Genomic DNA, 27,788 nt, shown 5'->3' with positions numbered 1-27,788 from the left:
GGCCCCAGCACTCGATCCATCAAAGGATCCGAAGGAACCACTAAAAGTGGAACCAACTGTTCCACTCGAGGTGGATCCGCCAGTGAGCCCATGGGTGTTAACATACACCCAAGGGGTTGTTGATGAAGATGGATAGAACCCAGGGGTTGGCATCATCGACGGAATCGATGAAGTGTTGATAGGTCCAGTGGTCGCCATGGTGGAGGAAATGGCGGCGGTGGTGGTGGCAGCAGCGGTGTTGGATTCAGTCGACATCTCCAGCAAAGGTGTTAAATGTTTCGAAAGTTTTTAGGTTCAGTTTAGAGTCCAAATTCCTTCAAAAGCAAGTTATATCTCGTCTTGCGATTGTTGGTTTCTGGGGATTACAAGAGATACAACCGGGCGTAATACAACCCAAAAGAAAGAATACAAAAGGAGAAACTGAACTTAAAAATTACAACGGAAAATCGAAACAACTAAACCGTAGCCGAGTCGAGGAGGCCTCTTCCCGCAAGACGAGATACGCCCCGGTAGTGCTCTCGGTTTGGCGTGTCGTCCCCAAAGGTAAAACGGCTACGTCTCTGGTGAAGCAGCACCGCAATCAACAGAGCTCCGGCGAACTGGATGGAGGAGAGGGCAGAGCTTTCGACAGAAAAACAATCCAGAGAGAGGGAGAGAGCTTATGAATGCAGAGAATGCTTGTTTGTGTGTAGTAATGCAGTGGTATGACTAGCCTATTTATAGGCCAAACCACCATGCAGGGTCAACCAAGCCATTGAAGGCTCATCATGGCAGATTCGTAACCGTCGTCGGTTACATGCGTGTGGCAGGAGTGTGCCTTTCGCGTGTGGATTTCTTATGTGGCAGCCGTGATTGTGCCTCGCCTGACGATGTGTCAAGCCGCTTGGACTGCTGACTCGGCGGTGGTCTAAAAAGATTAGTTTGGGCCAAGCACCAAGCCCAAAGACCAATTGCCAAGATCCAAGATCGAGCCCGAGCCCGAGCCCGAGCCCGCGAGCACGGGCTCGGGCGGGCGGCGGCGCGCGCGTGTGGGCTCTTTCACCCATCTTGGTCCACTATAATTATTAAGTAACATAAAGTTACTTAATTTAAACACATTAAAATATGTGTTAATCCTCCAATGTGGGATAATTAACACTAGTTAATTATTCTCTAATCTCCAACTTCAAGCTTTAATTAAAAGCTAATTATGCCCAACTTTAATCCACTATTTCTCATTGAACTGTCACTGTTTTGTAAAAATGCATTTAGGATTTTGTTCTGGTGTATCTGTTGATGCTTCACTGAAGGCTGTTGAGTCCTATTTATGCAATTAATCATATTTGTACTACTTTGAAGGGTGCACAAGCTGTTGGAATGGGAGTGGAGGCTCAAAAGGTGCCTGCTGCAGCTGAATTATACAAGAGAGCTAATGATATTTTAGGGTAGGTTCGTTACTGTGCGGTAATTATTTGCTTTACCAAATCTTACATCTATTGGCTACAGTTATTTGTTGTCGAATTTTGACATCTTATGTCCTGAAGTTGCGTAAATTAATCATAGATGAATATCATGTTGAATAATTGAAGAAGTTGAAACTTAACAATGTTGTCACATGGTGCTCCCTTGAGGTGTGCTAACTTTTGTCACCTTATTTCTTTTTTATGGTCCAACTGTCCGTTACCAATGGCTCTTATTGACAATATCGAAATATTACTGTATGAGAGGTTTAGATGTTGACATTAAGCTAATGTGTCATTATAATATAATATACGAACAAACAGAACGCGTAATGGTTTTATCATGACATGATGAAGTCACTTGGAATTGTTTAGCTGATGACTGCGGCATGTTCAAATGATGGGCTGTTTTACTTATGATATCACCATTCGAACTGGTTTTGACTTTTGAGGATCTCTTTTGGTTGATTTTCCTCTCTAATGTTAGAAGTTCAGTATCTTACACCATTCCTTTTTGATTGAATTAAGGTTCGACCTTTTGGATATTTGCACTACTGGGCCAAAAGAGAAACTTGATTCCACTGTCCTAAGCCAGGTAAACTGTCATATCCTGAGTCATGGTGTATTATCAAAAAAACCATTCTTATCGTAGTCTTGAAAGAGGATAAACAGAGACTTTTTCTTGATATGATCCAAGACTATAGTGCTCCATCAAAGGACACACATTCTGAATTCTCAAAATACTACATTTCTTGTTAAAAAAAAGGAACTGATGAACTTATATATTTCCTGGATCAATTTCCCAGCCGGCTATCTATGTTACAAGTTTAGCAGCAGTTTAGGTGCTTCGAGCTGCGATGGAGGTCAGCAAATAATTGACTCTGTTGATGTCACATGTGGTTTAAGCTTACGAGAATACACGGCCCTTGCATTTGCTGGAGCATTCAGGTATACTACCAACTGAATCAACTGTTTTGTTCAGATAGCATTATGCTTCGAGTAAATCTCGTCTCTGATGATGTGCTTGTTGTTGGTCCAGCTTTGAGGATGGGCTTAAGCTAGTCAAGTTAAGGGGTGAGGCAATGCAGGTACATGCATTCAACTAAACAATAGTTATGTGCATTGTCGTCATGGATCCTAGATATAAAAACTTATTCTGTTGCTACCACCAGGATGCCGCTGATGCTGCTCAAAGTGCCATGGTTAGTATTATTGGACCAGACTCTGATAAAGTGCAAGCACTCTGTCATGCTGCGAACGAAGATGTAGACGAACCAAATAAAGTTCAAATTGCCAATTTCTTGTGCACTGTAAGTTCAAATTTTAGAGTTAGTTTATCCTAACACAGCTCTCCTAATAACCTAAAACAATTTATTTGAGTACTGTTTCTCATAGGGAAACTATGCTGTCTCGGGAGGCCTTAAAGGAATCGAAGCGGTTGAAGCAAAGGCGAAAGCGTTTAAAGCTCGAATGACAGTAATCCACTCCTCTCAGCATTGCTCTGTGTCAATATGTGCATCAGATTTTATACCTCAACTATGAACTTAGGTCCGTTTAGCTGTTGCCGGAGCTTTCCACACGGGTTTTATGGAGCCTGCTGTGTCAAGATTAGAAGCTGCTTTGGCATCAACAGTAATCAGAAAACCAAGAATACCAGTCATATCCAACGTTGATGCAAAGCCACATGCGGACCCAGAAACAATCAAGAAAATACAGGCTCGCCAGGTAAACATCAGCCTCCATTAATCCTCATTCGGAACCACATTACCATCCAATCATTCGTATCATGTCGACATTTCCAGGTGACTTCTCCCGTCCAATGGGAAACAACCGTGAAGACCTTGTTGAGCAGAGGATTGAAAAGAAGCTATGAATTAGGACCAGGGAAGGTAGCATTCAATCATACCATATTCTATATCATAATGAAATTCCGAATGTTTTTGATGCCAAATAAACAGATAACATCGATGTAACTAGAATTTCCAACTTGTTTTTTTTTCAAAACTGAGCCAATTTTTGTTGTCCGCTTTAGGTCATAGCCGGGATTGTGAAAAGGATGGATAAAGGAGCTGTCATTGAGAACATTGGTGCCTAAAGCATCTGCTTCTTCGAGCCTTTTGAGCTGCTTTTTGACGAGAAACCTATCTGCGTAGGCGAACGGGACGTTATAGAGAGTATAGGATCTTGAAGATTATCGTTACTTAAGGTATCCAGTCAGATTTATCTATAATTTCATTTTGTAACAATAGACGAACACCAGAGTAGAAGGAAGCAATAAACGGTTATGTTTTGAAATTCATACGACATTAAAGCGAGAGCTAGATATATACATTGGTCCTTATTTGTGGATGATTTATTGAGTTTCCTCCCAACTTTCATTGCTTTTTGTAGCGCTTATTAAGCTACTCTACAATTATTTAGGGTAAGTAGTGTTTTAAGAAAAATGTATTCGCAACCTTAAAAATTTGTAAAAAAAGTAGTTCCAACAACTTTCTAGACCAAAGTGCAGTATTTCATCGTCTCCTTGTAAGTATTACTACAATTTTAAGAGTAACTTAAAGTCATTAGTGACAATATACGATAAGAAATTTGACAAACCAAACTATCATAGTAGTATAAAATTATTTTTATGCAATATAAATAGGCATTAAAAATGAAAAAGAAATGCACCAGCCGGGAATCGAACCCGGGTCTGTACCGTGGCAGGGTACTATTCTACCACTAGACCACTGGTGCTTCTTGTTTGTATGTTGTATATTTATTTATAAATCTCAGATCATGATAAAAATATCAAGAGTAATTGCATTGCCAACGTTTCACTTTTAATCAATTTTGAGATAAAAATGAAACATTTTAAGTCACAATTGCATGTTTACAAAAATTAGCTACTTTTGAAAAGTTTATTTCTCTCTAATGACATGAGGCTCATAATACTCTATTAGCAATACAAAAACATTACTACTCGTACTATAAATTTAAATTCTACACATAAAAGTCAGCGTGATATCTTTCTCACAAACTTCACACCATGATGTTCCATAAAATTAAAATACATTACAGAGCATTCTCAGCATTCAACTAGTAGCTACTGAGGCCAATTTTGAGGAGGTATACTGCAACAATTTAGCTGTGAAATTACAATGCAGTCAAGTCGAGTTCAACGGCCTACCAAACACATCATGAGTTTGCACCCGGATCACTGATCACACCCAGAAAGTCGTCTTTGATGGTGCCGATGCAGAACTGCAAAAACAAACCAAAATGTCATAGCTAGTGGCACTATAGGGTTGAAGGAAGAGGTGCGGATACCGTAGACCCATAAAAAGCATAGCATCAATCAAAGGCTCTATACTTTTAACCATAGAATTCGAATTTTCAACCAAGAAGAAATCATTCATAAAAAAAGGGTAAAATATAGATACAGAAAGCACGGGGGAAGCAGAACATTGTTGAGGGAGAACTACAACTTTGGTGCAGAACATTTTGTAAACATAAGGTATCAATAGTACTCCTATCATTTAAGTGAGACTCGGCCAATCACATGTCCATGGATATAAGTGCAGAAGTAATAAATAATTGAGAAATTTAAGCTATCAAAGTCATGAGAAAGCCAAGAGCAATGAAACACAACAAGGTAAACAAAAGCGAAAAAAGTATTTCTTGTGTGTAAATAAATAAACAGAGGGCATACAATTTCAGTAGCATCAACCCGAGTTCCAATTATTTTCAGCCTGACTTCACTTTCTTTTTGTATTTTGACCTGTCAATGATTTGAAGAAACAACCAAAGGGCTTACTAATTACACTGATTAAAGATCAGCAATCATGTCCTTGTGACGGAAAAAAGATGGAGGAAGGGCTACGTACTGATCCATCAGAAGTAGTGTAATTAGGGATGTCACCGGGTTGGAATTCCATATCATCAGGTATCAACTACAGAGAGAGAAAGAGAAAGATTTCAAATCATTCAATATAATGTGGATTTAAAATCTAATAAATTCAAATCAGACAGAAATAGTTTTAAAAAAAGAGTCATGAACACATTTCCATTGTAGAAGGAATTTATCAGAACAATATTAGATAAATTTGTTATAATAGATTTCCACTGACTCCAAATCCTTCAGTTAATATGATTATCAAATTATGCCAAGAATTTTTGTAGCCATTGTTCATACTTAATCAATTGATATTCTACAATGCCGATAAACTAGTACAAGATGATTTCATCCTAAGCAATGTAAAGATTCGTAATTTGTAAATAATAATAGTAATCATATAATAGTAAGAGAGTAAATATTGCAAAAAAGCTAAAATAAAACCACTAACATGATTGGACACGAAGATTTGGACAGGACCAGCCTCAGCGAAAAATCCCATCTGAAAATATCAAAGCAGAGTTTATGCAATGCATATACATATAGCATGACATCAACATGGCACGACAATCAGAAATATTACCTTGTTAACCATTGTGACAACAGCTTCCAGAATCTCTCCCTTAAAAGGTCGAAAAACAACACACTGGTACTTAACTGGAAAAACAACAAATCCGGTTCCATCACGAATCCGACCTTTCCCAACACTTTCAATCCCAGTTATTGCAACAATAAACCCATGGTGACCACTGTAACAACAAAATAGACGAAGAGTGATTACCTCGTTTTTGAACCAACATCAACACCCAGAAATCAAAAGGAAATATGTGAATGTAGAATCATAATTCAGTAACCTGCAAGTGCCTTCAACATCTTTCATGAGCTTGGCTACAAGCTTATCCCGTAGATCACGGCCAAAGTGACGAGGGTGTAGTTGCATGTTTCTCTCCAATACCATGTGGAAAAACATCTTTCTCCCCTTCTTGAAGAACTTAAGTTCTGATAAGCAATACTATGTTAAAGTTTCTTATTGAAAAATTTGAACTCCAAAAGAATAATCATGCAACTTGGAAGTTGGCATTTGAGAATTTCATCATATTCCAGTTTGGATACTAAACAGAATTACATGATTTTGTGCCTACATATGCATAGTATAGTCATTCTCTTAGCAAGCAACTAGACATTATCGCATGAAAAGTTCTTCACATCATCTTAGACTATCAGGCGTAAAGTAAAAAATTTACGAGAAGATCTACATCAAAGATTAGAGGGGATTTACTATTGAGAATTAACCTAATTATATTTAAAATAGAATAAGCAATCCATTGTTTACTAAGATAGATATGAACTTTGGAATATCTCTAAACCATTGATAATTTCTATAATTTGAGCTAACTTGCTTGATTTGATTCGTATCCCATTGAACGAGGTAAGATTGGAGAAATCAAAATAATGAAAACAAAACTACTCAATCATGATGAAAACTTGAGCTCTAGGGGGATCAATCCCATACAAATTCATGCCCTTTGTACTAGGTCTTTATTCATTACCATATAGTACCAAATTCAAATCAAATTTTGATGCAAAACATATAGGGATTTTTAGCTTTAAATCACATTATTTCATTAATAAAACAACGACTTATAAAAATGAACGAATTCTTAGCTCAAAATTTAGGGATTTTTAGCTCAAAATCGCGATTATTTCACAAAAAAAACGGATCACAAAAATAATACTACGATAGTAGTGGTCAATGATGCTGCTGCTTCCAACCTTATTACGTCGGGCGCCGGTGGACTAGAGCGCCGCCGCCGAGCTAAGGTTCAGTCGTTCAGATTGCGGAGCAGTGCGTCTGCGTGCGTGCGTGCGTGTGTGTGTGCGTGTGTGTGTGTGTGAGAGAGAGAGAGAGCAACGCGAAAATAATTAATCTTTTTTCCTTTTTATTAGAACGAATAATTTATTTAGATTTGAAAAATATGATAGATTGGGCCTGTAAATGGGTGTTCTTTTATGGAGTAGCTTAGAAGGCCCCATATGAAAGCCCAAAACATGAAACTCAATTCAAGTAGTATTGTTTTAAGTTTAGTTTTGCTTGGATGGTTAATTAATCTATCTATACATATACAAAAATTAGAGTTTTGGAGAAACTGAGAATTGGAAGTGAAAAAGGTTTTAAAAGTGAAAATATTTTATTTATTTAATAATTAGAAAAAGTGGAAGTGAAAAGATTTTAAAGATAACCATGAATAAAATGGGGGAGTGAAAAGATTATAGTATTTATTTTTGTGATTTTTCCCCACTTTCATTGCAGTTACATGATTGGAATCGAGCTTCTAGAGCTGAGGGTGAGCAATTTTTTCATATTTGGTGCTGATCATATATAGTTGTTCTTATATAAAGTGAGGTAGCTGTTGGGTTCTTTATTCATTCCAATTAGATGTAAATTTCTTTTTGTTGGATGAGTTTTTCAAATTCCGATAGGATTTACATTTTTCCATTGAATTGTTTTTATTTTGCTTTGACATATTTGAATTCTATAGACTATAATAGTCACTATATTTCCCCTTGAGCCATGATATTCATCTTTGTGTTCATTAAGCTTGATGTGATTGCATTCTTAGGGTATTTGATCCGATTACATCGCGTTGTTCATCCAAAGGTCAGGATATATAAGGGTATTTTCATCAACGAGTTACTAGAGGGCACGTCATGCCCTGAAGCGCAAGAGATAGCAACCTCCTTGGCTAACTCTGCATCATTTACTTCTTCAACTTATATACTACTCTACTACCTCCGTCTGTCGAATATGAGTCTCGGTTCACTTTTACCATAAATAGTAATTGGGTCTCACATTCCACTAATTGGTTTCACTCACATTTCATTTAAAATTAATATATACAAGTGAGACTCATATTCTACTAACTTTTTTCATTCACTTTTCTTAACATTTCTTAAAACTCGTGCCGCTAAGGAATGGGACTCCTGATGGCGGACGGAGGGAGCATGTTACAATTATTTAATACCTACTATACATTAACATTTCTTATACAAAGAGTATACAATATAGCATTAGCATGTAGTACTCCATATGTAGATAAGTCATCTCTTTATCACACACACTTCCCATTTCCTTCGTAATTCGTTCATACTTCATTCAAATTAACATACTCAAAATAAATAACTGGATATAAAGTATTAACATGCTTATTCAAAATTTATCACCTTAGCTCGATTAGCTTGCTAGGCTATTGTGTAATTTAAACTTTATAAAATTTATAACTCTATAATATTTTAACTGGATATAAAGTATTAACATGCTTATTCAAAATTTATCAGCTTAGCTCGATTAGCTTGCTAGGTTATTATGTAATTTAAACTTTAGAAAATTTATAACTCTATAATATTTTAACGTGTTCGTAATTTGAATAGGACTAACCTGTAGATTGACATTCTAAGGGTGAGCATTCGGATTTCCGGATTGGATCTTTACCCAATTCGACCCGACTTGGAAATCCAAAATGTTACTGTGAAAAATGAATCTAGTTCAACCCGCATTGTACGAAAACCGAATCCAAAAATTCAAAAGTCAAACTATGAAATGTGTTCCGATCTAGAAACCCAAAATTACATAATAATATAAAAATAAAAATCCAATACCAAAATAATTTGAAATCTAGCAAAATACCATTAGAATTGCTCAACACAAAAGATTTTGTACTTGTTAGGCTTATAAGGCCACCCGCAACGCGTCACGCGGGTGGCTCGTAACCCGTCACGCCGGGACGAGACGGCGGCGAGGCGCGTTGCAGCGTCCCGTCTCGTCCCCAGCCCGCCAAGCGTCACGTCCCGCCGAGACGGATGGCGAGCCGTCTCGCCACGTGCCCGCGCGACGTGGCGCGCTCCGACGCTATGCGTGACGCCACTCGCTGACCCGCGAGTAGGCATCGTCACCCTGACGCAATAAATCATTTTTTTTAATTCGAATTTTAAAAAAAATATAATCGAAAAATGGTAATATTACCATTTTTTATTTTGTATTTTATTTTACTTTTTTACTCTATAAATACTCCTAATTCATCATCATTTAACACACAAATACACATATATTCTTCTCAAATCAACCTCATTTCCTCTCCAATTTTCATCTAACCTCTTATCACAAAATGTCCGGCGACGGAAACTCTGGCAGTGGCGGCTCCGACGGGTTTGACATCAACGCGTTCGGCGACTGGGGGGCATGCACAATGTCCTGGGTGGTGGTTCCGGTTCGTCGACGCCAGGGGGTACCAACCACCTCATTTTGATGTGGATGCATACGCCCGTCCCTCCGCCCCGAGGTATTCGCAGGGATTATCCCAGATTCGGGAGGATTATTCAGTTGAACCCACTCCGGAAAGAGGCCGAGGTGGTGGAAGCTCCAGGGCAGAGGCGGAGGAGGAGGATCTAGGCCGGCATCCGTACAGCCCCAAGGAAATGCTGGTTGTGTACAACGCCTGGATCAGCGTCTCGTACGATCCCATCGTCGGGAATCAACAATCCTGGAAGCGCTTCTAGGAAAAGGTCACCGAGGCCTACCACGAGATTAAGCCGAAGGGGTCCCGCCGCCGCACATTTAAGATGCTCCGCGCTCACTTTGACCGAGTCGACAAAGAGGTCAAAAAATTCTTCGCCATCTACAAGAGTGAAGCGGCTCATTACCAAAGCGGAGCCACGGGAGCCGACATTCTGAGGTCGGCTTTGCGAGTCTACTTCGACGACACCGGCAAACAATTTAAACATGTCGATGTTTGGGAGGTCGTCAAAGACGAGGAAAGGTGGGTCGGCGGTGTCAGGTCCAGCTCGGACTCGACCTCGAAGCGCACGAAGCACACAGCGGGTGGCCAATACTCGTCTAGTGAGGGCGGTTCGGGCAGCGCCGCACAAGAGTTTGCCTGGCAGGAGGTTGAGGGCACGACATACGATGCCGGGGGGTCCTCCCGTGTGCGCCGGCGGCCGCAAGGGAGAAATGCGGCGAAGGCGGCTAAAGGGAGGAGGGCCGAGCCGAATTAAGCCAGACGGGCTCGGGGGCACCCTCGAACTCCCTAATGTCCATGTACATGACCACCACAATGGCGGACACTTCCCGCATGACGCCTCCCCAATACCAAGCCTATTTTGCCGGAATTGAGTTTATGGCAAAACAACTTGGTATTCCGCCTCTAGGTGGCTTCAGTGCACCTCCACCGCCTTCGGGAGATGATTCGCCGGCGGAGTAGTTTTTTTATTTTCTATAAAATTGTATTTTAAATTATGTAATTTTCATTTTTTAGGATTTTAATTATGTATTTTTTTATTTTTTGAATTTTAAGTTGTATTTTTATTTTACGTTGTAATTTTATTTTATTTAATGAAGTGTTTTTTATTAATTGAATTTGTTGGAAATAAAAATAAAAAATGAAATTGAATTAATAGTAATTTAAGAGACGGTTAAGGGACGGATAAGAGATGGAGGGTTGCAGGTTCCGTCCATTAGTTAAGAGATGAAGTAAAAAAATACAGGGGGCCCAAGAATAGTAATTTAAGAGACGGTTAAAGGACGGATAAGAGACAGCATTGCAGATGACCTAACTACTCTCTCCGACCAAAAAAAATAGTTTTATTTGTGTGCTACACGAGTTTTACTGAGAAATTGGTAATATAAGAGAGAAGAAGAGAAAAGAGGTAAAGTAAGAGAGATATGGAGAAAAAAGATGTAAAGTAAGAGAGAGAAACTTTATATTTAAAAAATGAGACTATTTTTTTTAGCATCTCAAAATGATAAAATCAGACTAATTTTTATGGAGGGAGGGAGTATAATTCATTTTTATTATTATATAGAGTATACAAATATATTCGATTTTAAATTCTAAAACAATACCAATCGAAAATTCAAAAAAACCTGAACTGAAAATTTTCGATTAGGTCCGATTTCCGAATTAGATTTTCAAATTTCGGATATTTTGTTCGCCCCTATTAGTCCAAGATCACAGTAACACTACAACCAAAAGCGAGAAACTACATTTTTTTAGTATCAATATATTATGGCATGTTATTTATACTAATTTTCAAAATCAAGTAATTACAGTTCTTATTTCTTTAAAAAAATAGATTTTTTCAAATAAAAATGATTTTCTTTTGTGTTTTCTAAAGCTTAATATGTTAGTCTTTTAAAAATATAATCTATTAGAAATAATTTTCTTAATATTTTTGTGGGACTGGCATCGTATTTATGTGAAAAATGAATATGATACTTTTGTGGTTATTGTGAAAAAGGTAAAATAACAAATTCTATCAATAAACCATATTTAAAAAATGACTAAAAATGTTTTAGGTAAGATTTAAATATGTGAAAATTTTAAAAATGCTACACCTAATTAAAAATAAAAATAATAATACTCCTAGACCCTAGTAGTTTCTAGTATTAGGGCATCCGCAGTGGTGCAACACCTCCTGCCACGTCATACGAACTTCCCACTGCGGATGCCACGTCATACGGACATCCCACTGCACAGTGGCGGACATCTCCAAGGACATCCCGACGGACTTCCCACATTAAAAAAAATCACAAATTAACCAATTTAACAATTTACGGAATTAAGCAATTTACGGAAGAAAAATTCTAAACGAACACGGAATAAAATTTTCATTAATTAAAAAAAAGAAAAGTACATTTCACCAAAACAAAAAAAATACATTTCAATAATTAAAAACTCCATCAACGACGACCCATCCGCTGTCATACTTCTTCAATTAAATCGTTCTGGAGTCGAACATGAGCTTGTTTTTGGCGCATGTCGGCGAATGCACGGACTCGCTCAACATCGTCATGGGGTATCCCCATGCGTACATTGCCAGTGGCCACGCCGTGGCTTGGACCCGCAGCCGTAGCATCATCGTTGGCCCAATCGGTCAGCGCTGGGCCTTCATCTTCTACAATCATGTTGTGCATGATAATACATGTGTACATGATGTCGGCGATGCTGTCAACATACCACAGCCGTGATGGACCCTTTACTGCCTCCCATCGAGACTGGAGCACACCAATTGCCCGCTCCACATCCTTGCGCGCTGCCTCCTGACGTTGCGCAAAACACGTGGTGCGAATGAAATGAAATGCAACGAGACGTATTTATAGAATTTTTAAAAAAAAAAATAATGCAAAAATCGAGAATTCCGCGCCGACGTCCGTGGGAGTCAACGCAATGGCGGACGTCCCGACGGACGTCAGCGGAAAGGCGCGGACAGGCGGTGTCCGTATCGGAAGTTCGTATCCGCTGAACAGTTGCACAATGGCGGACGTCCCGCGCGGAAGTCCTCCATTGCAGATGCTCTTACCTTTTTTGGTTTAGGGCATCCGCAGTGATGCGGATGTCCCGAAGGACATCCAAGCGGGCTTCCCAAAAACACCTCCTGCCACGTCATAAGGACTTCCTACTGCACTGCCATGTCATAAGGACATCCCATTGCACAGTGGCGGACATCCCAAGGACATCCTGACGGGCTTCCCACAATAATAAAAATTCACAAATTCACCAAATTAAATAATTTACGGAATTAAAATTTCGACATAAATACGGAGAAATTGCAACCACTTTATTTAAAAAAAACATACATAGTACCAAAAAAATATACATAATTATTAAAAAAAAATACATAGTTACAAAAAAACCGCTGTCTCACTCCTCGGATTCCCCATCGCCAGTACCCTCGTCGTCCCCGCCGGTAATCCCCTCGTCGCCACTCTCTGCCATGTCTCCCAACCCCAAATCGTGGTGCTCCATTTATCTTCGAAAAAAAGTATTTTGAGAGAGATACTCGTTAATACAAGTGAGACGAATGAAATGAAATTCAACGAGCCGTATTTATAGAATTTTTGAAAAAAAAAAAAAAATAATCGGGGCTTCCGCGCGGACGTGCGTGGGGTCAACGCAATGGCGGACATCCGCAAGGACGTCGCCACGGACGACCCGGGAACGCCGCGGAACCGCGGTGTCCGCAGCGGACGTCCGTATCCGCGTCACCTTTGCACAATGGCGGACGTCCGACGAGACGGACGCCATTGCGGATGCTCTAGCGAGAATGACTTAAACCGCCTTGATTGGCTAACGGCATCACGTATATACGCCCGACCGCAGGTGATTGCACGCTCAAATCCAAATCCAAAAGCAAAAATATCTCGTTTTTCTCTTGAAAGACGGTCTTCAGAGTGATTCCCTAACCCTAGCTCAATCTTCTTGAAGCCCTCTTTTCTCTGCGCTCTCGCTTATTTTGGGGGAGAATTTTTTATTTGATTTGCTTTCCTCAGTTGATATAGGAAGATGTACGGTCAAGAAGGAGATGGGGGTTATGGCGGTGGTGGATACGGTGGTTCCGAAGGCGGAGGAAGCTACGGAGGTTATGGCGGTGGCGGAGGTGGAGGATACGGTAATCGAGGAAGCGGTGGTGGAGGCTACGGTGGAAGAGGCGGCGGTGGTGGTGGTGGATACGGAGGTGATAGAGGTATTCGATTAATTGTTTTTTCTGCTTCAGTTTTTTCATGTAAGATTTGAGTTGGTTTCCGTTTTAATTGTTGATTTGAGCCATTATGATATTAGATCTGTTATTTAATTGCAGGTGGTGGGTACCAGGGAGATCGCGGCGGTGGATACCAGGGTGATCGAAGCGGTGGATACCAAGGGGACCGTGGTGGACGTGGTGGCGGCGGTGGTAGGGGAGGTGGTCGGGGTGGTGGAAGCGGCAGGGAAGGTGATTGGCGTTGTCCCAATCAAAGGTAACAGAGCTGTAGAGCTGTTTGTGCATCTCAACATGTTCAATTAATTTTTATGATTATGTTATGTTCTTTATGGGGACGGTGTTGTGATAAAGTAGAGTTGTACCTGAAGAAAGCATTCCTTTGTGATTATAAAGTTCATTTTTACTTTTTTACATTCCTTTGATGGGTGGGAGGGAAATTGATTACAGTGCTTTGTTTAGTTTTGGATGTAGTATGACATCAAGTAGTGCAAATTTATAGTTGCTGGATTCATCAAGGCGTTATCTTTTCTTCTCATATTGTGTCTTGTGTCATGTTTTTACCGATGCTTTGTTTCATTGACAAGGAACTGATTCCAATGTGATTAATTTTGAATTATTGTACAGTTCTAAAGCCTGTCTTATACCAGTTTTTTGAATCAGATGGCGTTTGATTATAGAAATTTCAGTTTCCTCTAATGCATAACCTTGAGCTGGTGTCATAATTGTTAAGAGTTCTAGTTCATTTATTGGATGATGCGTGTGTTCTTTTGGGTGGTAACTTTCAAAGGTTCATCTCTGCTTTATGTTCTTGTCGTGCTGCTTTAGAATGGATATTTGGTTGAATAGATGTTTTGGTGTGATAAGATGTTTGACATCAACAAGTGGATATGATATCTGAGTTTCCTTTATCTGCTGGTGGTAATTGTTTATGGCATCTATGGATGTAGCTGCGGGAATGTGAACTTTGCCCGAAGAACTGAGTGTAACAAATGTGGTACACAGTCTCCTGCTGGTGGTGATGACCGTGGGGGTAGAGGTGGTGGTGGTGGTCAAAGTAGAGGTGGAAGAGGCGGAGGTTATGAAAACAGCAGAGGTGGAAGAGGTAACTATTATGATGGTGGCAGTGGTCGCAGTGGAAATGGTTACGAGGGTGGTAGTCAAGGAAGGGATGATGGTGGTTATGGACAGAGCCCTCCCATTGCCCCCCCTTCTTATGGTGGTGCTGGTGGTTATGCACCCCCGAATGCATATGGTGGAAACCATAGTTATGCTCCTGATTCAGTCCCTCCACCTACAAGTTATACTGGGGGAAATAATTCGCACCCTCCATCATATGGTGCCCCGGCTGGGTATGGTGGCGATAGTCAAGGTGGAAACCGCGGAGGTGGAAGAGGGGGTTCATCTGGTGGATATGGTGGAGGTCCTCGAAACCCAGGTGGTTATGGCAGTGCTCCAGCAGAGGTTCCTGATAAGGTCAAGCAATGTGACGAAAATTGTGGGGATTCTTGTGATAATGCGAGAATTTACATATCAAATTTGCCTCCAGATGTCACCACTGATGAGCTCAGAGAACTGTTTGGAAGTATCGGCCAAGTAATGCAATTTTTTTGTCTAATTTCAGTTAATTGTGCAGTTATGTATATTTTGAAGGAATGGTGTAGCTATATACATTTTGTGTCAGGTCATCTATGATATCATTAGAATCTAGTCCCTTTTGCTTCATCGTGACTGATGTTTTGACTATGGCTGAAAATATGATAACAATATTAAGCTTGGGGATACATTGAAAAGACATGGCTATCAATTGAATTTGTGTACAGATGAAACAGTTGTCTGATTTAGGTTTTCTTGAGTTTGATTAACTTAATTTGTATTGTTTCCAACTTTCAGGTAGCAAGGATCAAACAAAAACGAGGCTACAAAGACCAGTGGCCCTGGAGCATCAAATTATACACAGACGAACAAGGAAAGAATAAAGGCGATGGTGTTTTATCTTATGAAGATCCATCTGCAGCACATTCAGCTGGAGGTTTCTTCAACTGTATGTTGCTTCTCTTTCTTTTCCTCGAATATGATAGATTTCTCTCTTTTCTTTCTCAGTTTATCTGTAATTGGTTACATTGTTTTTTTAATAACAGCGCATGACATGAGAGGCCACAAAATTAGCGTCACAATGGCTGAGAAATCTGCTCCAAAAGCTCCCTCCTATGGTGGCGGGTAAGTGAATGCTCTCTCAAATACATTTTTCGGTTATAAGTGTTAGTATAATTTTTTTCACATGCTCTTTCTAGTGGTTCAGTTTTGTCTCCATTTTTTGTTTTATGTATATATTGCTCTATTTCCATGTGTTGCATTGAATTTATAAGCTTTGAAGTAAATGCCTTGATTTGCATTAATGATGTTTATTATATTTGATGACTCTCTTTGCTTACAGTGGCGGTGGTAGAGGCAACTATGGAGGTGATAGACGGAGAGACAACTATCGAGATGGTGGTTCATCTGGTCCAGATAGAAATTATCATGGCGGAAATCGTTCGCGTCCATACTAGACACACCAGAAGGGATATTAATGTACTAGTCTTAATGGTGGGAGTGGTTTTTATTTTTATTCCGTAAGCGGATTTGTTCTCTAACTGGAGATGAGAGGTAGGTTGTTCGTTGCTCTGAACAATATACCTTATCTCCTTTCCATCTCTTGTTAGCACCTTGGTCCGGAGTTAAGGATTGATATGAACTGTGTGAATGTTTTTATAGAGGGAAGTGGATTCTCCAAAATGCTGCTACTAAAGGTAGGTTGAACTTGTCAGGTGAGTCATGAGTGTTTCTTACTAAGTTGAACTTTAATTTTGTGGTGCAGCTTTCTCGTATCTGCATCATTTCTATACACAAGTATGTTCTGAAAGTTATGCATCCTATTTTCTTATTCATTTTGCTTTCTTTTTTTTGTGCTGGCACCTGCACGCGGGCCCAAAACTGTTGGTTTATCTGAGTGTGTGGTTAACTTGTACGGGATAATGTTCTTATGTTGTTTTATCCTACTATCTCTTACTATTAGAACTTTGAATGTGATATCCGGCTTAGGTATAAACCTCATTCGTTCATTCTTAGCCCATATGTTTTCTTAGATTCGTCTACCTTCATTGGTTTAGATTTTGCCGTTTCATGGCATACTATGAGGTTAATTGGGCCATCTTAAAACCCAATCCTGCTAGTCATGGAAGTGTCTTGCAAGAGGCAGAAAATTGGGCTGCTATATAAGCTTATACGTTCTACATGCTCTCTCTGGCTGTCTGTTTTAATTGATCGGAGAACTAGTCGTGTCTTCCAGAACTTATGCATCGGGAATGTTTGATGAACTGACATCCAGTTTGTGCAAACTTTGCTAGAAGAGTGCTACTGCCCATTATTCAGAAACATTACCCCTCCGGTGTTTGATGCTCGATTTTACTCCAGGATTTCTATATTAAGTTGAGAATGGCTTAAAATGACATGTCCTCGTCCTTAGTTTTGAAAAAAGATCTATGCCGGTATGCCGTATTTGCTTGCCCTTAGTGTTTTCTCGAGGTTGCATACAGAAGCTTCCACCTTTCATAGATTCGTGGGAGAAATAGATTTAGAAAAATATGTGTAAAAACACTGGTGAAAGTTGTTTTGATGAATGATATATGGGCTTATCATGTTCTATTGATACTGCGTGTTCGAATTATTTGTCTTCTGGGTGTTGGCATAATGTTAATTTCATATATATCTATATTAGCAACACCAGATTTAAGGTGTTTCTTATCACGAAAATATAGGTTGCTTGGTGTAAAATTTGTCAAGTTTTCATTTAAAGATGATTATTAATATTCTAACTATTCATGTAGCTGCGGTGATTGGTAATAAGATAAAGTGTGTTACTAACAAGTAGTATTTCGATCGTTCTTTCTAAATTAATATGAATCCATCCCCAAACCGGAATGGGGTAAAAGAAATTTTTTATATTATCTCCACCAATGAGAAATGTTTATTTTTCTTTAAATTTTTATCCATTCACTTAAGTTAGCTTTTACACATTCACATTAATTTTATTAATTTTGTACTTAAACTTGTATTCCATGGAACATTAATTCTATTAATTTTGTACTTAAACTTGTATTTCATTTGTCCATGAAAAAATAGCAACTTTCTTTTATTTTATTAAATTTTTTCTCTTTCTATCTCCGATTTTATTTATCTTTTCTCCATTTTTTCTTATTTTTAACAATTTTTTATTGAACACATGTCTCGTCATGAGACTATTTTGTTTGCAGGGAATATAATATTATTTATTAAAAATGCATTTTTTTCATTGGAGTTGGCAATAACCTCTAACTAATCTAAAAAATGGTCACCATGGAAAAGAGTGTTTTAAAGATTGATTCAGTTCTCGAATTATTCTTCAACTCTCTTATCGTCTCTAAATTTCAGTAGTGTGGTGATTTGTTTTCGAAAATTGTTGACATTTCATGATCAGATATATTGAAAACTGTTATAAGCTAGATGATTTTATGACTACAGAAATATTAAAAATTGCCAGAGTCAACCTTTAGAGCATCCGCAGCGGTGCTCGCTAGGACGGACGCCGTCCGTGCCACTGGCGGGGCAAAGCGCTGTCCGCCGCTGGCACGGCGCTGCTCGATGCATCGAGCTCGTCCGTGCCGCTGAGCAGGCGACGTAGCGCGTTTCTATTCGCCAACGGATTATCCGTTGTATTTTTTAAAAAAAAATTGAAAATAATACCAAAAATTTTTAAAAAAATCAGATTCCCAAAAATATAGCTGTTTTATTACCTTTTTTTAAATTTTTTAATTTTTTTATAATTTTTTAAAATCCCAAAATTATCTATAAATACACACATTCATCATCCGTTTTTCACATCAAATAATCTCTCATTCATATTTTTTCATACAACTCATCTACATCTTCCTCTCTCACTCAAACCCTCTCTAAAAAAAATTCAAAAATGGATTTCACCGATATCATTGCGGGAAGCGGAGCATGAAGAACAGGAATACTATGAACAATATCGTGCCGCCTATGAAGCCTATGTCGCCGCCACTACCCCCGCCCCTCCTCCTTGACCAACTAGATCAATTCGCCGCTACATCCCTCGTGACCGGGAGGAGCCAACGAAAGGCTCGTTGCCGACTATTTTTCTGACCAGTCGTGGTTTTCGGAAGATTACTTTCGGCACCGTTTTCGCATAACAAAATGGTTGTTTATGCGTATTGTCAACACATTGTCCGCCCGTATTTAATACTTTCAATCACGTAGAGACGCAACCAGTCGGCAAAGTCTCTCGGCGTTGCAGGAGTGTACTTGTGCCATCCGATAACTTGCTACTGGGCAAACAGCTGACCTCTTCGACGAGTATTTGCATGTGGGCGAGTCAACTGGAATCCTATGCCTCAAAAATTTTTGCGACGGCGTTCGTTCTGCTTTCGCTGAGGAATTCCTTCGGGCACCCACCACCGAAGATTGTCAACGGTTGCTTCATCTTCACGCAACAATCCACGGTTTTCCCGGTATGCTTGCCAGCATTGACTGCATGCATTGGAAGTGGAAGAATTGCCCGACTACTTGGAGAGGGCAATACTTAAGTGGCCACAAAGGCGGCGGCCAACGCTTATCCTTGAAGCGGTCGCCGACTACCGCCTATGGATTTGGCATGCATATTTCGGTGTTGCTGGATCCAAGAACGGCTTGAACGTGCTCTATTCTTCACCACTCTTCAATGATGTTTTGAATGGTGTAGCACCGGCGATCGACTTCACCGTCAACGAAAATACATACCACATGGGTTACTATCTCGCCGATGGTATCTACCCGAGGTGATCGACTTTCGTGAAGACGTTCAACAATCCGCAAGACCCGAGACGGGTTCTTTTTGCGCAGCGTCAAGAGTCTGCTCGGAAAGACGTCGAAAGAGCTTTTGGGGTCCTTCAAGGCCGATTCAACATTGTGAAAGCCTGGTCTCGACTGTGGTACTTTAAGAATATCGCCGACATCATGTACACGTGTATTATCTTGCACAACATGATTATAGCCGACGAAGGACCGGGGGCGGCTAACTTTTACGACGAGGATGAAGTCGGAAGCTCAAGCGCGAGGTCTCCCCCACGCCGAGGTGTGCATACGACGGTGGGCGAGAGGATCGGAACAAGACACACAATACGCGATAACAGAACCCACATTGAGCTACAAGAAGACCTAATCAAACACATTTGGGCGAAATTCGGCCACAAGTAGTAGTTTTTTTTTAATTTTATGAATTTAATTATATAATTTTTAATTTTTAGGATTTGAATTATATAATTTTTATTTTTTTGTAATTTGTAATAATATTGCGGGTATTTTTAATGTATTTTAATATTATGAAAATGTTTTTATTTAAATTGAATAATAGAATGGTGGGACCCTTGAACATGTACTTGCGGAAGAGCATGAATGTGGGTGTTGTGCTCTTGGAGAAGAGCAGTGAATAAAAAATTAATAAATGTGAGTTCGGGCATACATCCATGCTCTTTGGCAAGAGCATGGATGTGGATGCTATTAGTATTTCTTCTCTCTATTCGTAGGCCATTTTTCTACTAGTGATCATTTACTTCGTTACGAGACCTTAATTTGTGAGTTCACCAAGTCCCTCTATACAAAATTTTAGGTCTCGTTTTTTGCCCAAAATGAATCCTAATCAAATTTAAAAGGAATTATGAATGAGCACTATTGTACTCCTGTCCAAATCAAGATAATTACTTCTCAAATGACACGGTATATTAGTCGAAGTTATTGAATGTATTAATGTAATAAAACTATAATCAAATATTTTTATGAAAAGAGATAAAGATACAATATTTTTCATTAAATGTGAAAAATAGATATCGTGATAAATTAAAAAGGAAGTTGACCACTTTGAATGCGGCGTAATGTATTTTATTACTAATGAAAAACGATTATTTAGATAAGCTAAGACTATAAAGTTCAATGGTTAAATAATTTAACTTTTCTGTATCATTCTCCTTTTTACAAAATCGTTAATGAAAAACGAAAATAGTGGAGTAAATGATAGTACTTGTAAAAAAGAATCGAGACAAATAAAATAAAATAAAATAAAATAAAATAAAAGTAGAAATTTCAGAGTTGCCTAGGAGTATAATCTTTATAAAGTCTCTCGCATCAACGAAAACCCTCTGTTCTATCTCGAATCGTTTCTCCGCATTTCCTCTCTCTCTATCTTCTCTCTCGCTCTATAGCTCTCGAACATTCCGTCTCTGGTCCCATTCTTTCCTCTCCGAAGCTGCAACCGGTAAATTCATGCTTCACTTAATCTATTGTGTTTGGAATCGATTTACTGTTCATATGCTTCGATCGATTTCTATTGGCTTCGCAATACCTAGGAAGATGCCTTGTTATTTTATCTGTAATTTTTCATTTCCATTTCGGTAGTGCTACAATCTCCGATCTCTTCCAGATTGTTGTTATATTTGAAGATTCAGCTCGATCCTCAATTTACAAGATTTCTTATGTATTATGTGCTGATTTTGGTTGTTTCGATGGAGATTCGTCGTGTTTTTAGCAGTTTGTCGCACTATATGCTTCCTAGAAAGAGAGCAGGGGAAGGCGAGTCTGTAAACGTGAGTGATTGTGAAAGCGTCAAGAGGCAGCACTTTGTTTGTTGCACCGAGAAGTCAAACAACCAGGCCAAGAACGGCGGTTTAGGGATCAGTAATAGCAGCGGAAACTGCAGCGAACCTACAGTCACTGACATGGCGTTTGATGATGGAACTCCGCGCGATATTGATGAGGAACTCCACAGCCGGCAGCTGGCCGTCTACGGGCGAGAGACAATGCGGAGATTGTTTGCGTCTAATGTTCTTGTGTCTGGAATGCAAGGACTCGGGGTTGAGATTGGTATATTTTTTCTAACTCTCTCAAATATACTTTGATGCTATATTTTACGTGAATGTTTGATGCTGTGTATGCATGTGCATGTAAAAAGCTTATCGTATTTGTAGAAGTAATGATTTATTCAATCTTTATCTTGGAATCAATAGTAAGGTTATAGTTAAAAAATGGATTATGCGTATCTGTTAGTCTGTTACTGTCTTTGGGATTTTTGCGAGAGGTTTTCTCTTGATAATTATTGATTTAGTTATTGCCGTGGCTCCTCATGGTCCTGATGATGTCAAAGAAATGATTTCTTGAGAATTCATTCCTTGCAATTTATTCAGTGGCTCTGATTCATCTGTGTTTTCTTATGAAATGGTCTATTTCTGGATATAGATAATACTTGTATTACAACTTGACTTGAGTCTGGGTGCTTATTTATTGAATAAGGCTTATCATTAACTCAATGATTATTAACACTTTCAGCTAAGAACCTTATCCTTGCTGGTGTGAAGTCTGTGACATTGCATGATGAAGGAACAGTGGAGTTGTGGGATTTGTCTAGTAACTTCGTTTTCACAGAAAAAGATTTGGGTAAGAACAGGGCACTTGCTTCAGTTCAGAAGCTACAAGAACTAAATAATGCTGTGACTGTCCTGACTTTGACTGCAAAATTGACTAAAGAACAACTCTCGGATTTTCAGGTAATTCTTCAATATACTTTCTTCTCTTTTGTATTGGTCATGCCTTTTATCGTTGATTCCTTGCATACCAAGCCCCCTCTCTTTGTTGCTTTTAGTTTCATATTGCTTCTTATTGTACCTTCTATAATCCTAGAATGTGCCTTTAGGGTGTCCACTATGGAGTGGACGCGGCTGTAGCCGCGAGGGTGGGCGGGGGGGGGGGGGGGGGCGGCGGACGCGGCGAGGGGGGCGAGAGGCGGCGGACGCGCGATAGCCGGGTGCGGGGCGAGGACGCGGCGGGGGGGCTATAGCCGCGCCTATAGGCGCGGCGCCTATAGTGGACGACATAGCCGCGGCGAATTAGCCGGTTGCGGGGAATTTGAAATTTTTTTACACTCCCTCTATAAATACCACACCCCCCCTACTTATTTTTCACAATTTTCACAAAATCCATCCACTCACTATCCACACAACCACTCTCTAAAAAATGAATCGAGGAGACGACGACTGGGGAGCGTTGATAATGATCCTGGGGAAACCGCGGCCGGCAGCAGCGAGGGAGGAGGAGGAGGAGAAGAAGAAGACGACGAGGAAGCCGACTCCGACACCGAGTAGACGGTGGCGGAGTTTTTAGTTGTATTTTATTTTAATTATTCGTTGTATAATTTTACCGGTTTGCAATACAACGAATATTCGGCCCTAATTACCTCGTTTTCTATTTATTTACACTGCGATTATTTTAGTAATAAAATTTGGGGGCTATTGGAGGTGTCCACTATAGTGGCGGAAATAGAATTTTGGGGCTATGGACAACAAAACTGGGGCTATGAACAAAAACTGGGGCTGGGCTATTGGGCGTGTCCGCCTTATAGTGGACACTCTTATGCCAAGACATTGAAGTATGTAAAAGATAAAGTACTTTTTGATGTTATGATTGCATGTGTCACTTCATATATACGAGGCTTCAGTAGGATAGATTCACGTGACTGAAACATTTCTTCATATACGTGATATTCAAGTGTGTAACTGAAAAAATCCTTTGTTACTTTGATTTTCTTGGCATATGGCCTGACAACACAGCTACTGCTTGTTCGGCACTTGCTTTATTCTTGGCACTAAATAAATTTGGAATAAGAGCTTTCATTTATTTTTTAAATTTCCTGCACTCCATCACTATTCACTGCCAGTCATACATTATGTATATGTTTCAGCTATTCCTAATTAGGATAAATGTCACCTACGCAGGCTGTGGTTTTTACTGACATCAATTTAGATAGTGCAACTGAGTTCAATGACTACTGTCACAATCATCAGCCACCTATTGCTTTCATTAAGACAGAAGTAAGAGGTCTATTTGGTAGTGCTTTTTGTGATTTCGGACCTGCATTCACCGTAGTCGATGTCGACGGTGAGGAGCCTCATACAGGAATTATTGCATCTATCAGTAACGACAACCCTGCCCTTGTGGCATGTGTGGATGATGAGAGGCTTGAGTTTCAGGATGGGGATCTGGTTGTGTTCTCGGAAGTCCGAGGAATGACAGAACTAAATGATGGAAAACCAAGAAAAGTAAAAAGTGCACGTCCCTACTCTTTCACTCTTGAAGACGATACAACCAATTATGGTGCATATGAAAGAGGTGGTATTGTAACTCAAGTGAAACAGCCCAAGGTTTTGAACTTCAAGCCACTGAAGGAGGCATTAAAGGATGCTGGTGATTTCCTTCTTTCTGATTTCTCCAAGTTTGACAGGCCTCCTCTTCTTCATTTGGCATTCCAAGCATTAGATAAATTTGTGTCTGAACTGTGGCGCTACCCAGTTGCTGGTTCTGAAGAGGATGCCCAGAAGTTGATATCTATAACCAGTAACATGAATGAAAGCCTAGGTGATGGCAAATTGGATGATATTAATCCTAAGCTTCTGAGACACTTTGCATTTGGTGCTAGAGCTGTTCTGAATCCTATGGCTGCCATGTTCGGAGGCATTGTCGGGCAGGAGGTTATGAAGGCATGCTCTGGAAAGTTTCATCCTCTTTTCCAGGTCATTATTCTCTTACTGAGAGCTTTCTCAACTTGTTTTTCATTATATTTCCTCTATTTCTCCCGTTCTGAGTAGATGGATAATGGAATTATTACTGCCTACTACGTAGATCTGTAAATCAGTCCCCCAGGCCTTATTTGAAGTTTTTAACAATAGAAAGTGTAGAAGGCTTATCGCCTTATCGATAGTTTCTGAACAAATTTGCTCTTTATGGCCCTGAGTTTTTGTAAAATATGTGATGCTTTATTGGTAATAAGTTATGACTGGGCCCTTATATAGGCTAAGGGTTCATCTCTTGGATGTATCGGATGGTTTAATGTTATTGAATGGTGTTGTCTTTATTCGCTTTTTGTGCACTTTAGGTCTAAATAGTCTATGCATTGTGTGATTGATAATATCTATAATTATTCAAGTCTGCACAGTTACTCTCACTCACTGCTGCAGTAATTGTGTTCTTGGAATATCTGGTGTAAAAATTATACAGCAACACAACTTAACTTTTCTGTTGTGATGTATTGCAGTTCTTTTACTTTGACTCTGTAGAATCACTTCCTACCGAGCCTATTGATCCCAGTGACTTCAGACCCTTGAATACCCGTTATGATGCCCAGATTTCAGTGTTTGGGTCTAAGCTTCAAAAGAAACTAGAAGATGCAAAAACTTTTGTTGTTGGATCTGGTGCTCTAGGCTGTGAATTTCTTAAGAACTTGGCACTAATGGGAGTTTCGTGTGGATCATCTGGAAAATTAACTATTACTGATGATGATGTGATAGAGAAGAGTAACCTAAGTAGGCAATTTCTCTTCCGAGATTGGAACATTGGGCAGCCGAAATCTACTGTTGCTGCTTCTGCTGCTTTGGCAATCAATCCCAATCTTCATATAGAAGCTTTACAGAATCGTGTTGGGTCGGAGACTGAGAATGTTTTTCATGATACTTTCTGGGAGAATATCAGTGTTGTGGTTAATGCCCTGGACAATGTAAATGCCAGGCTTTATGTTGACCAGAGATGCTTATATTTCCAGAAACCACTTCTTGAGTCTGGAACTTTGGGTGCCAAATGTAACACTCAAATGGTCATTCCCCACCTGACGGAAAACTATGGTGCCTCCCGTGATCCCCCAGAGAAACAAGCACCAATGTGTACTGTGCACTCCTTCCCACACAATATTGACCACTGTTTGACATGGGCCCGGTCAGAATTTGAGGGATTGCTGGAAAAGACACCTGCTGAAGCGAATGCCTATCTTTCTAACCCAGCTGAGTATGCCTCTGCGACGAGAAATGCTGGGGATGCTCAAGCAAGGGACAACTTGGAACGTGTAATTGAGTGTCTTGACAGGGAGCGATGTGAATCATTCCAAGATTGTATTACATGGGCCCGTCTAAAGTAAATCTCTTTGAACCTCTCCCCCCCCCCCAATGTTCTCATTTGGGTCGGATTTCCTGTTCATATGCTTATATGATTTTCCATTGGCAGGTTTGAAGACTACTTTGCGAACAGGGTGAAGCAGTTAGCTTTCACCTTCCCCGAGGATGCTGCAACCAGCACTGGCGCACCTTTCTGGTCAGCACCAAAGAGGTTCCCTCGTCCCCTGCAGTTTTCTACCTCTGATCCCAGCCATCTTCACTTCATTATGGCTGGATCCATACTGCGAGCCGAGACATTTGGCATCCCTATACCTGATTGGGTGAGGAACTCAAAGAAACTGTCAGAGGCTATTGATCAAGTCATTGTCCCTGATTTCCGACCGAGAAAGGATGCGAAAATTGTGACTGACGAGAAAGCTACTAGCCTTGCTACTGCTTCCGTGGATGATGCTGCTGTTATTAATGATTTAATATCGAAGCTTGAGAAATGTTGCCAGGCATTACCACCAAACTTTAGGATGAAGCCGATCCAGTTTGAGAAGGTTTGCGTCTCATCTCTCACATATTTAGCATGCTAAGAATGACTTTTGTTTTTTACTTTCTGCGTCTTACTTTCTCCACAATGTTGATGTTTAATTGTGTAGGACGACGACACGAACTATCACATGGACCTGATCGCAGCACTTGCAAACATGAGGGCGAGAAACTACAGCATCCCCGAAGTGGACAAGCTGAAAGCCAAATTCATTGCTGGGAGGATCATTCCAGCCGTTGCAACTTCCACAGCAATGGCCACCGGCTTGGTCTGCCTCGAGCTTTACAAAGTCATTGATGGGTCCCACAAGGTAGAAGATTATCGCAACACATTTGCCAACCTTGCTCTCCCGCTCTTCTCCATCGCTGAGCCAGTAGCTCCCAAGGTTGTCAAGCACCAGGACATGAGCTGGACCGTGTGGGACAGATGGATCATAAAGAACAACCCGACTTTGAGGGAGCTGCTCAAATGGCTTTCCGGCAAAGGACTGAACGCGTACAGCATTTCTTTCGGAAGTTGCCTGCTCTACAACAGCATGTTCCCGCGACACAAGGACCGGATGGACAAGAAGATCGCGGACCTTGTACGGGATGTGGCCAAGGTGGAGCTGCCAGCATACCGCAACCACGTGGATGTTGTTGTAGCATGTGAGGATGACGAGGACAATGATGTCGATATTCCCCAAATATCGATCTACTTCCGCTGATCGGATGGTTCACATGACTATAGGTTCTTTATCCTTTAAACTTCCTTCACTTCTGATATTTTCAGTTCCATGTGAGACGCATAGTAAAGATGATTTAGACTCTTTTATCATAAATTTAGAGTAATTTGAGCACTTTGAGTCTTTGTTCTTTCTGTGTTACGGTTCTTGATTTTGGGTTCTGCAAAATTTGATATACTGCGTTTACTTTCTATTCTCATATACAGCTTAGTATTTGTTAGTACTTGCTTCCTATCTACTTAATTGATAGGACGAGGTTATAGGACTTGTTAAGTTTTGAAAATGTTGGAATGGGGTCGAATTTCTTTATTACAAATTAAATTTAATCTTTTACTTGATAATTTGGGTATAGTGTTTTGCATGTATCAACCTTCTACCACAAACTATTTTGTCTTTCATTTTAGAAATATAGTGTTTTGCATGTATCAACCTTCTACCACAAACTATTTTGTCTATCCTTTTAGAAATGTACGGATATTATTTTAGTTATTGAAAAAGTGAGGGTGTCGTGAAGTTTGATTTGTGACGGATTATCTACAATCTCTTATGTGAAATACTCCTTATTTGATATCCCAATTTATTAGTGGCATATAAGTTTGATCTCAATTTATTCTCCCCAACTCCCATGAAGGATATAATTTTACTAAAATAAATTAACGTACATTGACTTCTGCATGCGCGTAAT

General features: G+C 39.9%; 3 protein-coding genes, 1 non-coding gene and 1 pseudogene across 5 annotated transcripts; 3 read left to right on the top strand and 2 right to left on the bottom strand.

Moving 5' to 3' along the window:
• The first annotated feature begins 1,241 nt into the window (after positions 1 to 1,241).
• LOC121786972 lies at positions 1,242 to 3,726 on the top strand (annotated as a pseudogene).
• Positions 3,727 to 4,104: 378 nt separating this feature from the next.
• TRNAG-GCC lies at positions 4,105 to 4,175 on the bottom strand. The gene has a single exon. It is a non-coding gene; the product is annotated as a tRNA-Gly (tRNA).
• Positions 4,176 to 4,377: 202 nt separating this feature from the next.
• Positions 4,378 to 7,231, bottom strand: LOC121787426 (DNA-directed RNA polymerase II subunit RPB7-like). The gene is made up of 7 exons (XM_042186136.1): positions 7,087 to 7,231; positions 6,168 to 6,312; positions 5,897 to 6,062; positions 5,765 to 5,815; positions 5,306 to 5,371; positions 5,131 to 5,199; positions 4,378 to 4,682 (listed from the first exon to the last, which is right to left on the bottom strand). Exons 2-7 carry the CDS (start codon positions 6,281 to 6,283, stop codon positions 4,617 to 4,619), a joined length of 534 nt encoding a protein of 177 aa, XP_042042070.1. The 5' UTR covers positions 6,284 to 6,312; positions 7,087 to 7,231; the 3' UTR covers positions 4,378 to 4,616.
• Positions 7,232 to 13,483: 6,252 nt separating this feature from the next.
• Positions 13,484 to 16,747, top strand: LOC121787423 (transcription initiation factor TFIID subunit 15b). 2 transcript variants are annotated; one of them, XR_006047493.1, is made up of 7 exons: positions 13,484 to 13,830; positions 13,945 to 14,101; positions 14,793 to 15,438; positions 15,736 to 15,886; positions 15,984 to 16,062; positions 16,280 to 16,491; positions 16,600 to 16,747. XR_006047493.1 is itself a non-coding variant. In XM_042186133.1 (6 exons), exons 1-6 carry the CDS (start codon positions 13,650 to 13,652, stop codon positions 16,392 to 16,394), a joined length of 1,329 nt encoding a protein of 442 aa, XP_042042067.1. In that variant the 5' UTR covers positions 13,484 to 13,649; the 3' UTR covers positions 16,395 to 16,747. The 2 variants fall into 2 exon arrangements, 1 of the variants encoding a protein (XP_042042067.1); XM_042186133.1 differs by having other exon boundaries at positions 16,280 to 16,747.
• A 4,292-nt stretch (positions 16,748 to 21,039) lies between these two features.
• Positions 21,040 to 27,296, top strand: LOC121787417 (ubiquitin-activating enzyme E1 2-like). Its single transcript, XM_042186127.1, has 7 exons — positions 21,040 to 21,169; positions 21,423 to 21,774; positions 22,237 to 22,454; positions 23,679 to 24,473; positions 24,995 to 25,863; positions 25,954 to 26,386; positions 26,489 to 27,296. Exons 2-7 carry the CDS (start codon positions 21,456 to 21,458, stop codon positions 27,083 to 27,085), a joined length of 3,231 nt encoding a protein of 1,076 aa, XP_042042061.1. The 5' UTR covers positions 21,040 to 21,169; positions 21,423 to 21,455; the 3' UTR covers positions 27,086 to 27,296.
• The last annotated feature ends 492 nt before the right edge of the window (positions 27,297 to 27,788 follow it).

The sequence above is a fragment of the Salvia splendens genome, chromosome 22 (assembly GCF_004379255.2).
Source record: "Salvia splendens isolate huo1 chromosome 22, SspV2, whole genome shotgun sequence".
NCBI lineage: Eukaryota > Viridiplantae > Streptophyta > Magnoliopsida > Lamiales > Lamiaceae > Salvia > Salvia splendens.
This window is presented reverse-complemented; position numbering and strand designations above follow the sequence as displayed.

Bases quoted from the DNA above. Each gene is read 5' to 3' on its own strand.
- LOC121787426 (XM_042186136.1), bottom strand. From the start codon at position 6,283: ATGTTTTTCCACATGGTATTGGAGAGAAACATGCAACTACACCCTCGT. The intron at 5,816-5,896 runs GTAATATTTCTG...TGATATTTTCAG, and splicing joins TTGTCACAATGGTTAACAAG to ATGGGATTTTTCGCTGAGGC. The intron at 5,200-5,305 runs GTACGTAGCCCT...AATCATTGACAG, and splicing joins ACACTACTTCTGATGGATCA to GTCAAAATACAAAAAGAAAG.
- LOC121787423 (XM_042186133.1), top strand. From the start codon at position 13,650: ATGTACGGTCAAGAAGGAGATGGGGGTTATGGCGGTGGTGGATACGGT. The intron at 13,831-13,944 runs GTATTCGATTAA...ATTTAATTGCAG, and splicing joins TGGATACGGAGGTGATAGAG to GTGGTGGGTACCAGGGAGAT. The intron at 16,063-16,279 runs GTAAGTGAATGC...CTTTGCTTACAG, and splicing joins GCTCCCTCCTATGGTGGCGG to TGGCGGTGGTAGAGGCAACT.
- LOC121787417 (XM_042186127.1), top strand. From the start codon at position 21,456: ATGCTTCCTAGAAAGAGAGCAGGGGAAGGCGAGTCTGTAAACGTGAGT. The intron at 24,474-24,994 runs GTCATTATTCTC...GATGTATTGCAG, and splicing joins AGTTTCATCCTCTTTTCCAG to TTCTTTTACTTTGACTCTGT. The intron at 25,864-25,953 runs GTAAATCTCTTT...TTCCATTGGCAG, and splicing joins ATTACATGGGCCCGTCTAAA to GTTTGAAGACTACTTTGCGA.